Genomic DNA, 17,439 nt, shown 5'->3' with positions numbered 1-17,439 from the left:
GGGGGGGCACGATGGAGAGCGCCTGGAGGCCGGGCTTTTACCCATGGACCCCGGCCGGGCTCGGCCCAAAAAGGAAACATGGGTCCCCCCTATTTTCATCCCAGTCATTTTGCAGTAACTGTCCGTGCGTGTAAAACAATAATTACATCAGACTTTCATCAACAGCAGCTTGTTGACTGTGGGAGGTTCATCATGTTAGCTGATACCTTTGTATCTGTATATGTTCATGAAATGTAGACTGTGGAAATATTATTTATTTGTCCTGACGATGTTGACAGATTATGGTCACACCACCCAGTGAGGGTATTTAAAGGCTGCCCTCCCATCCCTGAACATCCTGGTACCAAGTTCTGCTGTTGAGACGCACTTCACTGCTCACAACCCAAAGAACGGTAACGTTGGAGCTCTTCTTCTTTATCTCAATGCTTTATATAATTTAAAATTCAAATAGATCTTTTGTCATTTCATCAGATACTGAATATGAACAACAATTTCTAAGGGGACTCACCTGCTCATCTTTAGCAATGATGCAGTTTTTTTCAGTCAGGGAGTTTCTTCATTTGTCTCCAAAAAGACAAAAAAAAATCTGAGCAAATATGAAAATATGTTTCTATGGATGTGATAACGTTTTTCAGGGTGGTTGATTCTGCATCCAAATGGGGTTATAGACCCAATTTACCTAGATATGTAGGTAGGCTTTCTCTTCTACTTCCTGTTAAATAAAGGCCTTCAACATGAGAAGGTAACAGTTATATTATACTGGAGGGTATTATCCTCTTTATTGAAAACTATTTTAAAATTTCCCTCCACTTCAACATTTTAATCCATTTCCGTTTGTCAGTCTAAAGTCTGGCACTGATCACTTAAGGATTTTCAGGTTTTGTTATTTTACCACCTCAAACTTCTATGATGTTAATGTGACAGAGGAGAGCCCAAAGATGGAGATTTTCTGGTTGTTGTTTTTGTTTCTTGTTTGTTTTATGAATACACAATTTGCAAACAATGTATTTATTCTATTTTATTTATTAATTTGATAAGAACAAGTATAAATCATGGCTAGTTATTAATGCAGGGTGTGAATTCATATGACAGGCTTTGTAAATTCATTATTTCTGACAAACTGAATATTTCTGATGATTCTCCCTCAGATGGCCTCAGTTCTTTACTTGACTTTGTTCCTCTCTCTGAGCTGCGTTCTCTGGAACGGAGCCGATGTGAGTCTGCCATCTTCTTTTTCTCTCAAGTGAAAAACAGATTATAAAGTATTATTGAGGAAATGTTTACAGAGTGAAGCTGCGGAGTTTTTAGATGAGGCAGCTGAAGGTGTTCAGACTTAAAGCTGTTGGAGTCACAGAATGAAGATACATTTACTGTATTAACAAACACATTAAAATAAAGTTATTGTGAAAAGTTCAGTGTTTTATTTCCCTTATGTCAGACAATTATACTCATTATATTGTATAGATTTTTTTACACATACAGTTAAATATTACATTTGATAATTGTGACTCACAGAGAATGAAAACCCAAAATTTGTCTCCAACAAATAGAATATTACATCTGATTGATGATAAAAGATATTTTAAACAAAATGGATTCTGAAAAGTGTTTGTTACTGTAAGGGCAGCCTGGTGCCCTGCAGGTGGCGCTCCACCAGGTCAGTCTAATCAGGTCAGTCAGCAGCTGGATGATAAAACAGCTAATTGGTCAGTGGCAGGTGGACAGCTAGCAGGACAGAAGACAGACAGACAGCAGCTACATAAAGGCACTGAAACTGAGAGTTAAAGGACTTTAAACTTAAAGGACCATCGCAAAGCTCAATATCTGGACTATTAAAAGCTCCCTCTGGAACCTATTGATTAAAATTGATCAAATACATGAAATACAGTTCAAATTTACAGAATATTAAAACTGTCTAGTGAAAATTATCTAGAAATTAATTGTACTGACCTCAGAATGATACTTTTCACCTCTAAATTAATGATTTCTACCTTTAAACTTGACAGTTTCTAAGCTCTCAGCACCTGGCCTGGGCTCCTTTTGCTTGAATTCCTGCAACTATGGACCTGATCCTATGACAGTTTTTCTTTCACTCAACTTTTTCTGAATATGTTTGGTTACAGCTCTGTGCTAACAACCAGCTGCTAGCATTGACCTTTTGCGTCTTGCCTCATTGAGGAGGGACATCCGTCCAGTCAGCTGTCATCCTCATGATTGTGCAGATCAAGTTATGACTTTGTAAAATTGATCTGATATAATAAAAGTTTCTGAGACAAAGAGTTTTGGGTTCTGATGCTCTGTGAGTTTTCAACATTAACATTGCAGCAAATGCAGGTTTAAATGTTTACTTTCTATGATGAATCTAAATAAGAGAAGTTTAACTTTTGATATGGAGGAAAATATATGGTTTGTTTTTTAGTATGTGCATCCAATTTAACTTGCAATATAAATATGTTGATGATCTCCATCTAGATTAGCAGCTTTTTATTGACATGGTTTTAACAATCTCTACGTTCTCTCTATTCACAGGCTACATGTGGTAAGTATTTCAACAAATACTTGTGAACCTGTAATGAGGCAGGTTTGTCTCAATACATTCTCATTTATTTATGAAGAACAAGGATTTTGCTGCTAGTCTCTCTGTTCCATTTAATAAAATATATACTGACTTCAAATTCATTTTGAGAATAAATGTAGTAGTTTAGCTCTTATTTAGGATTTGTTGCACTTCTTTGCATTTCCCAGATCGTCTCTTAACTCCTGCTCCAACTCCTCGACCTACAACTCGACCTCCTACTGTTCGTCCACGTCCTCCTGCTAGCTGTCCCTCTGGTTGGACTAAGTATGGAAATCGCTGTTTCCTCTTCCAGAATGCTCAGAGGGACTGGGCTTCTGCTGAGGTACAGTCACTATAAAATCATTTGATGTTTTGTGTGTTGTAAATCTGTCACTTTATTTCTTTCCCTTTTTGTTTATTTCATCTTCGCCCCGTCTGACCAGACGTTTGTTTCATAAATAATCAGTTTGTCATTTCATGAATGATTTTAGGACTCAATCTGGAATCTAGAATTTCCATCTAAATGCTTTTATTTCATTCAGTTTACAGTAATCCCTCATATCTAACATGCATGTAGCGACAGTGGAGAGGAAAACTTCCCTTTAACAGCAAGAAACCTCCAGCAGAACCAGAACCTGGCTCAGTCCAAACGGCCTGAACCAGAAGACGAACAGAGAAACGAAACAGAAGAACTGATCTTGGAGTAATTTCTATGTTCATAAAGAGTAAATATGAGGAGAGGGAGGATGAATGGATGGTGGCAGCAGCTTTATCTGCTGATTCCCTCCAGGAAGGAACCACATCCAGACATCAGAGCAGGTGGAGCTTCTATGGAGACAACTGGAGAGTTGTAGCAGAGTGAGGAAGTGTTCAGTTTGTCCCCCAGCAGTTCTAGGTCTATAGCAGCTTAACTACAGAGACAGTTCAGGACAACCTCGGCCCTTATAGGCGTGATGAGACAAAGACCAGTAGAACCATCTGGACTGGATCTCTGGGTGAATGAAACGACTTTCAGAGCAACAAACTGTGCTGCTAGTCATCAAGTGTCGCTACAAGTTTGTCTTCAGAAGAGTCAAACTAAATAAAGATCTCCATCTTCTCTTTTAGTTGGACTTTTCTTAGTTTTCTACTTTGTTGATTTTATTGTTTTTGTTAGTATTTTTCTGTTTTGTTTTCTGTTTTCCCAGCGTGCCTGCACTGGTTTACGTGCAAATCTGGCCTCCGTCCACAACAGCGCTGACCAAAGATTCCTGAAGAATCTGGTCAACAGTAGGAAAGGATCGTACGTGAGAACCTGGGTCGGAGGCTACGATGCTGTCAAGGTCAGTTTTCTTCTTTTCTCCTATTTTATTTTATTGTTTGGTAGTCAGGGATGGTTTAGAGCAAATGTTTTGCTTTGTACCCAGAGGAGCTGGGAAAAGGGGCAGAGAGAGGGAAGTCTGGGTCTCCGACCTTTGACCAGATAAGCAAAGGATCGATGGACGGATGAATGGATCTTGCAATAAAATATTAAAAATTGTCTGTGCATAAACCACCTGTGCTGGTGAACTTTATTTATATCATGTGTAATGACTTTATATTTTAATGTTTTTATGACGTAAAGCAGTTTTAACTGTTGCTGGAATGTGCTATGCAAATAAACTTGACTGACTGATCATGATGGGGAATCAAGGGGCCTTGTAAAATCATCAAGGGCCCATAAATGGCCTCTGGGCCACAGCTTGGACACCAGTCCTCAGAGTCCTGGAAGGAAATAAAATGTATGCATAATAAAATGTGTTATTAAAAAACATTTGGTTTCAGGAGGGTGTGTGGCTGTGGAGTGACGGGTCAAAGTTCACCTCCGCCCCGTGGCCCAGGGGGGAACCAAACAACCTTGGTAGAAATGAACACTGCATGGAGATCAACCTGAAAGGTGAACATCATCAATCAGCCTCTGAGCTTTTGTTTAAAACTCTCCTAAAAAAGATGGAGCTGTGCAGCTAATATTTGATAAATCAAGTTCATTTTATGATTTTAATAAATCTTACGATCTGCTGATTTAGGATCCCAAACAGATTCACCTGCTGCTGAAATATTTTCCTGATATTATTTTTTAATCTCTTTTCAGGATCAACTATGTACCTGAACGATGAAGGGTGCAGCAGAAATAATTTCTACATCTGTGCCAAAAGAGTCTAACTCCTCCCTCTTCCTGAGAAATCCAACATGACCATGTGACCTTCTCACTGGTGATGTCACTTCCTCCAGGATGTCAGGCCTCGATGGCGTCACTGCTGGAAGACACAAGGATAAAATCTGATTTCCAATAAATCTGTTGCATGAAGAAACTTGTTTTGTCATGTCATTTTATTTCTCTGGGAAAAGATGATAAACTTTAAATTAAGACAATTTATTGAGTGAATCTGTCTCTGAATCTCCATGGTAACGTGAAACCAGTGAAAACATGAAACCATCATTCATCCCACCACGATGCCTGAGCCTCCAGGCTTAAGCTAAGATGTTTCAGTGGCAGCTTGTAAAGTTTGGAAGATATTTGAAAGTCTTTTATAGAATCTAAAGAAAAACTGTAGATTTGTTGACTTGTCTATCTGACTTGTACAGCTCTATGTTTGTGCTACACTGTAAAACCATTGCTGATTACTTTTAGATAAATGTGACCTGGACATGTGCAGAAGTCCCAGGCTGCCATTGCCTTCATTGTGCTGAATTTCTCACCTCCAACTTTCTTCACTATCCCGGCCGGAACGTAGCTGAAGAGGCAGCAGCAACCCTCCCGACCCCATTAGGAACAAGGGTGAACAGAAAATGGGTGAATGGATGGACTTAAACTAACTTAAATAGAAATGGAATTGCATGAATTAAGCTTGTGTAATATTGACCTTTCTTTATGTTGAATTTGTTAACCAGCACACTTTTATCAAGTTGCATGCATTGCAAAATATCAACTGTTTCTGCAGGAAATATGAGTTAAAAACTTTTGCATAATGCCTCAGTGTGTGTTTGTTTCTAATACCTTGTGGGGAGCATTTTCCTGACATACTACATTATGTGATGTTTTAGGAATTTTTTAAAGTTTGGAGGTCGGAAGAAGCATCTTTGTGAATAAGCCCCACAAACCTCAGCCAACCATGACAATATTAAATATGGAAGGTAAGACTTATGCAAAGTTTGGCTAAAATAAAATTGCCAATATTTTATGTAAACAATAAAATGTAGTCTCACTTCTGGTTGGAGGCCATCTTGATCTGATCCAGATGACAGCAGGCAGCGTTCTCACAGACAGTCAACCAACTTCCTCCACATGTTCCTTCCTGTTCAGACAGGAAACAGTTTTTAAACTGCCTTCATTGTTTGGAAGGAGTTTGTCAAAGTTTTTGTCCCCATCAGGCTGTTTGTAGTGAACAAATGCAAACCGAGCAAAATGTAAATGCAAGTCAAGTTTATTGAGGAAAGTTGAAATAGAAGCAAAAAGGATGAAGATTGGAGAAGAAAAACAAATAAAATACTAAGAAAACTGAAAGAAACTAAAGAGAGATGAAGCTGCACATCAGTGGATCACAACGTCTGTAGATGTTTCTGATTATGATGCATTTCATCCTCAGCACAGCAGGTCTACTCGTCGCTTATGTCAATTACAAATGGAACTGAAAACATAAAAATATTAACAATATAATTTCAGCAGAATGCATTTCAGATATCAGTAAGTGAAATATCAGCAGTTCTAAAGCTGCAACAAGGCCTCTGGAGAGTCAAGGCTGGTTTCCTGACTTCAGTCCAAATATTAAATGTATTCTTTCTAAATCAATGCAGAAAGACCCAGGCTAGGATTCAAACCCAGGACCTTGTTGCTGCAAGGCATTAATGCTACTGACTGTGTTACTGAGCTGGACTGGAACATTAAAGCAGATGAGGGAAAAGTTTTAACCAGACTACAGAGTTTGGACAAAACTTGCTCCACAGGATCACCATGGCAACCAAACTCCAAGTCTTGATATTTTATTATGGGATGCTAACTTTTTTTTATTAATGAGAAGAAAGAATGAAATTAGAGGAATCAAAAATCAGAAATAAACAAATTAATAAATAAAATAAATACATCTAAAAACAAAATATGAATGAAAATGAAAAATAAATAATGGAACATTGCAAACATGGGTAAATTTTGGATCTTTAAAAAAATATATATATTTCAGTTAATTAATTTGACAATTGAAAAGCTGGGTTTGTTAATCAGGTTAAAAACATGGTAAATTAAGCTGCTACTGATGGAGTTTCTTTAAGATAATGGAAGAAAATGTAAATCACATGAATAAAACAAATGTGACATTAGTGCTTTTCAATGTTGTTTTTGAATTTTAGAAAGATTTCAGTGAAGTTAGACCATAAACTCACTTCAACAAAGATATACCACGTCCAGGTACTTGTAGGTCCCAACACAGGGATCTCCAAACACAGAGCTACTGGCAAAGACAGTGCACATCGATTCCCCATCGCATCTGTGGATTCACATCAAAGTCAGTTTCCTACAAATTGTGATTTGGCATTTCTTTGATTTATTATGTCCTATCCAGTTGGAAAATCCGTTAGGAAAGACTGAAGCTCTTTACCTCTGAAACACTAAATCTGCCCTCATAGAACAATCAGTTTTCTCTGTCTGGTCGTCAGGTATCCCATCGGAGCATGTTGTATGATCGCTGCGTCCAAATGTAGCACTGATCACAAATATAGTCTCATTTACTGTTGGAAGACAGAAGACAAAATGTTGGAAATCTGAATGTATTCATGATGTAATGCTCAAGAAAACCCAGTAAAACCAGTGACCTTACCACACACTAATTGAGCCTCTGATCCCTCACATGCCACAATAGTTCTTAATTCTGCAAATGACCTAGTTTCTGTTATATGAGAGATTCAGATCATATTAATATCAAGACACAGAAAAGTTCAGTTATTGATGAACTAAAGCAAAATTTATGTTTCATAATTTTAGATTAAATAATTTTGTCTTCATGCTAAAACTTGCAACACTAACTTTTCGGTTTTTGAAAACCACGACCAGCCTGTAAAAAAAAAAAAAAAAAAAAAAAAAAAAAAAAAAAAAAAATCAAAATGAATCACAAATAGAAACGACAAAAGATTTTTACTAAAAACATCTTGGATCTGTATTCATCAAATTAAAATCTGGTTAACAACTGAATGACAAGAAAACTATAACTGCTAAATAAAACCAGTAAAATAATGTTTTTAACAACAGATATTCAAACCACAAAGAGAAGAGAAGGTTTTCACTCACATTGATTTCCAGGACGAATCCACAAAGGAACAAAGTAAAAAGGACGAATTTCATCTGTATGAAAATAGAAAACATTCAGTTACTCTGAGATCTGACTGAGAAAAACTCAATGATTTTCTGAAATATTTTCAACAATCTGCTGAACTAAATGGCACAGTTGAACTAATAAATACCTTGTTGTGATGAAGAATAACAGCAGCAGCAGGACTCACTGGAAACAATGTGCCTTCAACCAGGGAATGGAGGGTTTATAAACCTTCACTGATGATCTGACAGAGGAACAAAATGTCTTTACTCCTTCAACAATTCAGCCTGTTGAGTTTGTCTGAGCAGAAGTTCAGGTTGGTGATGGGTGTGTCACACCTGAAGCCATTTCTCCTCATTCCTGTTGATAAATCACTGATCATCTCTTTATAGCCCCCAGCCCAGCTAGCAGGTACACCAGACTGAAAATGTTGGGATGGAAAAACCCGGTTGGGTTTTAGATACAGGCTGAATTTGCTTTTTTTCAGTTTTGTCAGATTGTGGACAAATTTTAGTGTCATGCAAAGTTGATCCCATTATATACAAAATACAAAATGATAAATTAATTTCAATCCCATCTATACATTTTGTTGAAATATAACTTTATTTATCATATCCTGATGTAAATACATTTAGGAAGAGAGAAGAAATAAATCTTTGATATTTCAGTCTGGAAATGGTCACCAAGTCGTTTCTAAGGCCTTGGGATTCTGGAAAAGCACAGAGAGAACCGTTATCTGTAAATGTGATGTGGATGTTTCTGCACCAGAGTCTGTGTTGCTTTGTCTGGGGCTGGAGGTTCATGTTTATGTTTATGATTATTTATGTTGAATGAGATCCCCAGAAGCATCAGCAACATGCTATAAACTACTAAAGGATTAAGATTTAGGCATAAATATCTGGTGTGGATGGTGTGATATCTAATGATAAGAGCTCTTTCTCAAAAACAAAATGTTTATAGCAAACATTTTAGGAAAATAAAGCATCGGTTTTGTTTAGCAAGAGCTAAAATCCAACCGGTTTTTCCAAACTAACACCATAAGCCTGATGTTAACATTCTGACATCCAGGAAACAGCAAAAGGTTAAATAAGTGCTAATAATCACAAATGTGAAGAAGTTGCTTCAGGTTTGACCTCCTTCTGACCCCGACCCTTCCCCTTACTCACCCTGGTCACAAGTAAAGTGGACCTGGCCGTTCTGCAAGTTATTTTAAAGATTCCTTGTTGTTTTCTTCAGCTACTTGAGCTTCTCAGTGAAGGAAAGGCTCTTGAACAAAGCAAAGCCATTTACACACTCCTCCATCAACACAAGAAGCACAATCCTGAGTTATTGCCTTCAGCAAAACTAACACGTGAATCTTTTCTTGACTCTTCAGAAATAAGATTTAAATACCCAGATTAGTTTGTCTTCTGGAGTTTTTCTTATCTTAATAATTCAGCAGCCCAGGAGCAAACTGTGGAGAGAAAGAGGCCAGGGAGTTCCTGAAAGACCGGCCTGTGTGTGTGTGTGTGTGTGTGTGTGGGTTTGTTTTTAATACCTTTTGGGGACCATTTTCCTGACATGTACTACATTGTGGGGACCCGGTGCTCTTTGTGGGGACCAAAGCCTGGTCCTTTCAGGGGAAAGGCTGTGTTTGCATCAGGGGTTAGATTTAGGACTGAGGTATGAAATGAGCTTTGGTTAGAGTCAGGGTTGGGTATGGAATGGACAGGGTAAGGATAAGAGTAACATTTAGGCTGTAGAAATTAATGTAAGTCAATGGAAAGGGCCCACAAAGATAGCCACGCAAATATGTGTGTGTGTTTTATGTTATATAGGAATCTAAATATAAAATTAATATCAGAGTTCAGTTACCAGTCTAGCTCCTGTGAAATGAGAGGAAAAAGTGAATTATTTAATGTAAAGCCATGTACATATTCCTCTTTTAGCTTTTTGTTTTATTTTGGGTGAAGAAGGTTACAAAGAGAAGCAGTTGGATAGAAAAGCTATGTTTAAGGTTGACATAACAGGAAGAAAAATAAAAGATTTTCAAAGCTATAATCTGTGATATTACTTTATTTATTATGTTTAATTGTAGTTCATGTTATTTTCTGTCAGCTTCTTGAGGAAGCTAAGATCCTTCCAGGTTTGCAGCAAGAGGCTGCAGATCTTCTCAGTCTGTTGTCTTCTGCCGTCATCAGTTGGGGCAGCAGCATCAGAGCCTCATCAGCATCTTGATGAAGGAGGCGACTTCTGCTTCTATTCTGGGCACAACTGGGGAACCTCTGGAAATGATGATGATAATGATGATGATGCACAGAGGATTATTCATAAAATCAAGAAAAGTATGGACAACCCTGACATCCTCTTCAGACTGTCTTGGGAAAAGATTGTCTTCAGCCAGAGGCTTCTTCACATCACTGTGATACAGACTGCTACAGGAGATCATTCCTGTCAACAGCCATCAGCATCAAGAAGAACTGAAGAATTTGAATTAATAAGTTACAACAACATTTAATTTCCCCTTGGCATCAATAAAGTATTTTTGAATTTGAACTCAGAAGACTGAAACCTGTTTTGATTTATGCATCGATATTTGAGGCATGTGGCTCTTGATTTAAGTGTTTGATGGGTTGAGCTGCTTTAACTCATCTGTAAGTGTACTCTACAAAGGATGCACTAGTTGGTGCAACTTAAAATATGTACTTTTATGTACTTGTTTTGTTAAGGGCAGTCGCTTTTCATGCTTTTTGAAGTATTAATAACTAATTAGATTTTACAGTGTAGATGCTGATGGCTTTTGGCAGAAGAGATTTGTTATAGCAGTCTGTATTACAGCGAGTCTGGAGAAGCCTCTGACCAAGACAGTCTCATGAAGAGGACGGTCAGGGTTGTCCAAACCTGAAGAAATAATATTTTTTATTCCGTTATGATAATTTTTTTCTTTAAAACAAAAAAATAATCAAAGGAAACAAAAACACCATAAACAAAGAGATAAATAAAAATAATAACTGAATTTGGCACAGAGTACTTCTAAAGGTTTAAGGAAAACACTATTTGTTTGTATTTAATTATTTACCAATTTAATATTCTGGGTTTGTTATTCAGGCTAAAGAACAAAGTGAATAAAGCTGCTACTGATGGTTTTTGTTTAGAAAAGCCACAACATTAAAATGAGCAGGAAAATCATCCATAAAATTGCTGTTTGTGTTGCAGCAACTTGTTGAAGCTGTTCCTGTTTTGAGAAAGATTTTAGTGAAGTGAGAGCCTGAACTCACCGTAACAAATATATTCCACCTCCAGATACTTGTAGGTTCCATAGCAGGGATCTCCGAACACATAGTCACTGGCTTTGACTTTACACCACTGTTTCCCATTGCATCTGAGGATTCAGATCAAAGTCAGTGATTTGCCTTTCTTACACCTCCTTATTCACTCGTTCACATCCATTTGGATAAACCTTCAGGAAACACCGAGGCTCCGTACCTCTCACCAACTTCCTCTGTGTCTGTGGAGCATTCAGTGTTCTCCAGCTGGTCGGCAGGTCTCCCAGCTCTGCACGTCTTCTTCTCAGTGCGTCCATATGTAGCTCTGGTCACATAGATAGCCTGACCTTCTCCTGCCAGAGCAAAGAGGAAATGTTGGAAACCTGAATGTATTCATGGTGTAATGCTCCAGAACTGACCAGTGAAACCAGTGATCTTACCACAGTGGAGTCGAGCCAGTCTTCCCTCACATGCCACGAGGGATTTTTCCTCCGGGAGGCATGCTGCATGAGACATTCAGATCATATTAATATCAGGACAAAGAAAAGTCCAAATGATGTAAAGATGAATTCATGTTTAACAGTTTTAGATCCACTAAATGATGAACGTTCAACATCAGCCTTCATGCCCAGCTTGTCTTCATACTAAAACCTGCAGCGCCACCTTGTGAACTCAAAACACTAGAAAGATTAAAGCACAAACCTCCTGATGAACTTTTACCCTGTTAATCAAAAGAGACAGATATAAAAAATAATTACTTATAAAAAACCTTTTTTCTTCAAAGTCTTTAGAGTTGATTGATGATAAAGTTATCGTCATTTATCTGCTGTTCATACAGACACATTTAAGAGTTTCACTGCCTGTTTCACAAACAGTCTAAATAAAGAGATAAAAACACTAAAAGTAGATTTTTAACAACTGATTTTCTAAACAGCAAACAGAAGAGAAGGATTTCACTCACATTTACTTTAAGGATGAATCCACAAAGGAACAAAGTAAAAAGAACAAATTTCATCTGTTTAAAGATAAGAAACATTCAGTTACTCTGAGATATAACTGAAAATATTAAATGATTTTCTACAACATTTTCAACAAGATGCTGAACCAAATGATACATTTCATCCATCAATATAAATATGATGAAAACAAGTTTTTATGTCTTTGAGAATCAGAACTAGATTTTATAATAACATATATTTGAAGAAAAGAATTGTTAGCAGGTTTTCCTTTTGGGTTTGTTGAGTCAAATCTTACCTTGTTGTGATGAAGAATCAAAGCAGCAGCAGAAACCAGATTCACTGGAAGCAGTGTGCCTTCAACCAGGGAACGGAGGGTTTATATACCTTCACTGATGAGCTGACAGAGGAACAAAATGTCTTTATCCAGGCAACAATTCATCCTGTTGAGGTTTTCAGACCAGAAGTCCAGGCTGGTGACGGGTGAGGCAGGGATGTGTCAGGTTTTATCAGGTAATGAAAACACTTCAGTGCTGTGCTTAGATGATTCAAGTAACTTTAAAAATGTGCTTTAAAACGGTCTAAATATAATGCCCTCTATGCATTGTGTGCAGATATAACAGTATTATTTTAAATCCTCATGTTTTTGATTCAGTTTCACTAGAAACACTCAGGGTTTAGTGTAGCCAAATTGAAGAAGAAAGAATATTAGCCACATAGAAACTGTCTGACAACATGAAGTAGGCTAAAGGTCTCATAAAGCAACACATCATTACGTGTTGGTGTTTGTTTGTTTGGATCCGCCCCAGTGTTAGGCTCCAGGAAGAATTCAAACCAAATCAATCATCAATATTGGAGGTTATGTTTAGTAAATAAAGTTTAAGTGCGTTAATGGTGCATAAATATTCAGCTGGATGTTGCTTTAGACAGAAAATAAGTCTTTATTTTTCAGTTCTGGTATTCCTCTTTCTTCTTAGCAGAGGCGTTCTACAGCATTTTAATGTTGGGGCCAGATGCATTCTGGTATATAACAGGACTAGTCTGGTCTCTTTCCATGTCAGATTTCAGATATCCAAGCAGGAGTTTATCTGTTTGTTGTGCAGCAGTGTGCAGTTGTTGTTGTCCAGTTGGTTCCATGGTTATCAGCCGTTGTGATGATGTAGAGAACGCTCTGTTTGGATCAGCAGTTCTTGAACACATCCTGTTTTCTCCATCAGGACAGTGCTGAGTGGGTTCTGCTGGTTCTACTGACTTTCGCTTGATGTTGGCAGAGGTTACTTGTTTCTGATTCAGAGAGCAAAATATTTTTGATGATGATCCGGATTCTTAAAAGGACAAAACAATCACAGAATTTTAAGAGGATTTTTTTTTTTTTTTTTGCAGAGTTCAGTAATTAAAGATGTAATCAGGAACAACCAGAGGAAGGAATGATGGATGGATGAGTGGATGGATGCATAAACAGATGAAGGGAAAAACAGAAGGATGAAATGCAGAAGAATGACAGATAATTAAATGGATTATAAATTACTCGATATATCAGCATTAACACCAAAATCTGTCCCATAACTGAAACTGATTTGATATTAATAATGGACCTGCTACCCTGGAGATGCCAGCCTCCAGCAGGAATCAACAGGCTGTTTATTTCCATTTGGGCTGATGAGGTTGGTCATGTGGTATTTGTTTGGTCATGTGTTGATGACGCAGTGCATTGTGGGACGTTTGAAGCAGAGTACCCATGTCAGTGGGAAGTTGAGTTGTCATGGGGTTGATATGGTAGGAAAATATTAATGAAATATGATGTATGTTAATGACCATAACAGCAATATTAACATTTGGGATTAATATCAATCCAAATTTTCAAATTGATGCATCCATATTACATTGTGTATGTGAACATTCAGTGTGTGATACACCCATATTAATGTATAATATATGGTTTATATATGCATGTAAATATGTTATATATTATCTGGAGAGAAGGCCTCTGATAGGTTAGGCCTTACAGGAAGTAGAAAAATAATCATTAAATCGGCATATAGAGACGGAGTGGGAATAAATTTAATGCCAGCAGTGTGATCATTTTTATCACCTTTTAAATAATATAACTGAAGAAATTAACAAACTTAATCATTTGATGAAAATAAATATTTCTCAAACCAAATATAAATAATGTTATTTGGGGAACTTTCAATCAAATACAGAACTTTAAATACAAAAAGTTGGTGTGAATATTGAAAAAGTTCATAAAAACTCATTTCTAAGAATCATTTCTAATGATAAACTCAACCAGAGACAAAACATCTGATATGTTGAAAGAAAAGTCACATCACTGAGCAAGTCGGTCATGGAGCTAAAAGCTTTGCATGCTCTCTGCTGTTCACTAATCTGACCTGTTTAAGTTGTTGTGCTGAAATCTCAGGTGGTAAATAAAAAACTACACCACAGGCATCAACAATAACACAAAAAGAGCAATAAAATTAAACCACAAGGTGGTATAGTTTTTTGTCATTAAATGTAAAAAAGGTCAAAGCCATCCAGGCATTCATGCTATCAAGAAATGTGAAAAAACACTTCTCTTTTTGAGAGGAAGTTAAAACTGCATGGCATCAGAAAGAAATTCCACATTTCCAGAAACAGAACCACAGAGTCACAGATACACACAGAATGTGAAGCTCAACATTATGGGACCCCCGACTGAAAAAGCACAGAGAAAAATCCACAAAGTTTGACACATAAAGTTTGTTCTACCAAAAAAGATTAGAACCTAAAGCTGCATTATTCCTGTAATTAAAACTTCACAATGCCACTGTGTTAAAGACAGCAATTAAATTCAAAACCACAGAACCTCTGTCAGCTGACAGTTGCTAAATACACATTGTTAAAAACTTCTAAAACATAATGTAAAAAAATATATCACTAATTACTTGTAAGCAAATTTCTCAAGAATATGATGGAAAACATTTAATTTGACAACAGTTCTGAGATTTGCAAATAATTTGGAATCAAGAAATAGTTGATTAATGTGAGGCAACTTGTTGCATATTTATTATAAGAAAAACTCCAGAGGACAAAATACTCTGGGTATTTAAATGTTATTTCTGGAAAGTCAAGAAAAGACTAAATTGTTAGTTTTGCTAAAGGCAATAACTCAGGATTGTGCTTCTTGTTTTGATGGAAGGTCTGTAAATACCTTTGTATTGTTTAAGAGCTTTTAAACAATGACGAATGAGTTTATCTTTGACTCATGAACTCATGAGTCAAAGAAAAATATTTTTTAAAAATGTGAAAAACAACGTAGTCCAGCTTTTCTTCATTTCTGATTATTAGAGCTTATTTAACCTTTTGCTGTTTCCTGGATGTCAGAATGTTAACATCAGGCTTACGGTGTTAGTTTGGAAAAACCAGTTGGATTATGAAGCCTAGGCGAAAATTCAAGCTGGGAGACAAAACACAGCTGTCACACATCAGACACTCACCACGCTCCCGCCGCAGCCAATCAGGACAGGTGCGCCGCACCGCTTCAGCCAATCGTCGTTCACGGATCCCTTCAAAGGACAAGCTTCCCCGGATCTTCTTGCTCGTCAGCCGTGCTTCGACCCACCTCCTCCCCATCTCCACCATCATCCCAGGGACATCTTCCTAGCTCCCCCTCTGCTCCTTCGTTCAAGGCTCCGTTCCACCACCAGTATTCGGACCGGGGGGAAGACTACCCTGAGCTAAACCTGGACCGATCACCTGCCTGGTGATCCTCAGCTCACAAGTCTTCCGCCGGGTTCGAGCGCCAAAGTTTCTGTATCATTAAATCTTCTAACTGCTTCTCTTTCTCTGTGTGAGTCTATCCAGATTGAATTAGCTTTTGCTAAACAAAATTGATGCTTTATTTTCCGAAAATATTTTCCTGTAAACATTTTGTTTTTGAGAAAGAGCTCCTATCATTAGATATCACACCATCCACACCAGATATTTATGCCTAAATCTTAATCCTTTAGTAGTTTATAGCATGTTGCTGATGCTTCTGGGGATCTCATTCAACATAATCATAAACATAAACATGAACCTCCAGTCCCAGACAAAACAGCACAGACTCTGGTGCAGAAACATCCACATCACATTTACAGATAACGGTTCTCTCTGTGCTTTTCCAGAATCCCAAGGCCTTTGAAACGACTTGGTGACCATTTCCAGACTGAAATATCAAAGATTTATTTCTTCTCTCTTCCTAAATGTATTTACATCAGAATATGATAAATAAAGTTATATTTCAACAAAATGTATAGACGGGATTGAAATTAATTTATCATTTTGTATTTTGTATTTAATGGGATCAACTTTGCATGACACTAAAATTTGTCCACAATCTGACAAAACTGAGAAAAAGCAAATTCAGAAGGAATCGTTAGATCCAACGTGTTTCCAGAGATATTAGTAAGGTTTTAAATATTGAACTCATCCAACAGTAAAATAACTGGGATTTCATAGAGCAGATAAAGACATTAATGGTTTTTGATTCCTGTATAAAACCAGAGAGCAGATGGAGACGGCTGACAGAATCACGGTCCACATCAAGGCCAAGAATCTTTAACAGAAAATCCCACCTGGTTGTTGCAGCCTGTATCTAAAACCCACCCGGGTTTTTCCATCCCAACATTTTCAGTCTGGTGTACCTGCTAGCTGGGCTGGGGGCTATAAAGAGATGATCAGTGATTTATCAACAGGAATGAGGAGAAATGGCTTCAGGTGTGACACACCCATCCCCAACCTGAACTTCTGCTCAGAAAAACTCAACAGGCTGAATTGTTGAAGGAGTAAAGACATTTTGTTCCTCTGTCAGATCATCAGTGAAGGTTTATAAACCCTCCATTCCCTGGTTGAAGGCACATTGTTTACAGTGAGTCCTGCTGCTGCTGCTGCTGTTATTCTTCATCACAACAAGGTAAGATTTGACTTAAAACTGGAAAATGTCAACCTATGGTAGCATTGTTTGATATAGTAAGATTTAAACGTAGAAAAAAATAAATAGTAAGTTTAAATCTTACTAAAATCTTTTATGTTCATATTTATTAGTTCAACTGTGCCTTTTAGTTCAGCAGATTGTTGAAAATATTTCAGAAAATCATTGAGTTTTTCTCAGTCAGATCTCAGAGTAACTGAATGTTTTCTATTTTCATACAGATGAAATTCGTCCTTTTTACTTTGTTCCTTTGTGGATTCGTCCTGGAAATCAATGTGAGTGAAAACCTTCTCTTCTCTTTGTGGTTTGAATATCTGTTGTTAAAAACATTATTTTACTGGTTTTATTTAGCAGTTATAGTTTTATTGTCATTCAGTTGTTAACCAGATTTTAATTTGATGAATAC

At 37.2% G+C, this 17,439-nt stretch overlaps 2 protein-coding genes across 2 annotated transcripts; one reads left to right on the top strand and one right to left on the bottom strand.

Annotated features, from left to right (window-relative positions):
* The first annotated feature begins 300 nt into the window (after positions 1–300).
* Positions 301–4,887, top strand: LOC122832349 (galactose-specific lectin nattectin-like). Its single transcript, XM_044119043.1, has 7 exons — positions 301–392; positions 1,149–1,214; positions 2,530–2,539; positions 2,746–2,900; positions 3,745–3,879; positions 4,361–4,472; positions 4,668–4,887. Exons 2-7 carry the CDS (start codon positions 1,149–1,151, stop codon positions 4,736–4,738), a joined length of 549 nt encoding a protein of 182 aa, XP_043974978.1. The 5' UTR covers positions 301–392; the 3' UTR covers positions 4,739–4,887.
* Positions 4,888–6,953: 2,066 nt separating this feature from the next.
* On the bottom strand, positions 6,954–12,431 carry LOC122823598 (L-rhamnose-binding lectin CSL3-like). The gene is made up of 12 exons (XM_044103426.1): positions 12,378–12,431; positions 12,085–12,138; positions 11,826–11,844; positions 11,564–11,626; positions 11,344–11,476; positions 11,136–11,239; positions 8,027–8,079; positions 7,854–7,907; positions 7,593–7,620; positions 7,387–7,455; positions 7,168–7,297; positions 6,954–7,056 (listed from the first exon to the last, which is right to left on the bottom strand). The coding sequence occupies exons 2-12, from the start codon at positions 12,136–12,138 to the stop codon at positions 6,954–6,956; spliced, it is 810 nt and encodes a 269-aa protein (XP_043959361.1). The 5' UTR covers positions 12,378–12,431.
* Positions 12,432–17,439: the final 5,008 nt, after the last annotated feature.

The sequence above is a fragment of the Gambusia affinis genome, linkage group LG01, assembly GCF_019740435.1.
Source record: "Gambusia affinis linkage group LG01, SWU_Gaff_1.0, whole genome shotgun sequence".
Taxonomy (NCBI): Eukaryota; Metazoa; Chordata; class Actinopteri; order Cyprinodontiformes; family Poeciliidae; genus Gambusia; species Gambusia affinis.
Note: the sequence above shows the minus strand (reverse complement) of the source record. Positions and strands in the feature narration are given on the sequence as shown.

Bases quoted from the DNA above. Each gene is read 5' to 3' on its own strand.
- LOC122832349 (XM_044119043.1), top strand. From the start codon at position 1,149: ATGGCCTCAGTTCTTTACTTGACTTTGTTCCTCTCTCTGAGCTGCGTT. The intron at 3,880-4,360 runs GTCAGTTTTCTT...ATTTGGTTTCAG, and splicing joins GAGGCTACGATGCTGTCAAG to GAGGGTGTGTGGCTGTGGAG. The intron at 4,473-4,667 runs GTGAACATCATC...ATCTCTTTTCAG, and splicing joins CATGGAGATCAACCTGAAAG to GATCAACTATGTACCTGAAC.
- LOC122823598 (XM_044103426.1), bottom strand. From the start codon at position 12,138: ATGAAATTTGTTCTTTTTACTTTGTTCCTTTGTGGATTCATCCTTAAA. The intron at 11,240-11,343 runs GTACGGAGCCTC...CTGAATCCTCAG, and splicing joins ACAGAGGAAGTTGGTGAGAG to ATGCAATGGGAAACAGTGGT. The intron at 7,621-7,853 runs GTGAGTGAAAAC...TTTTTTTTACAG, and splicing joins GATTCGTCCTGGAAATCAAT to GCTGGTCGTGGTTTTCAAAA.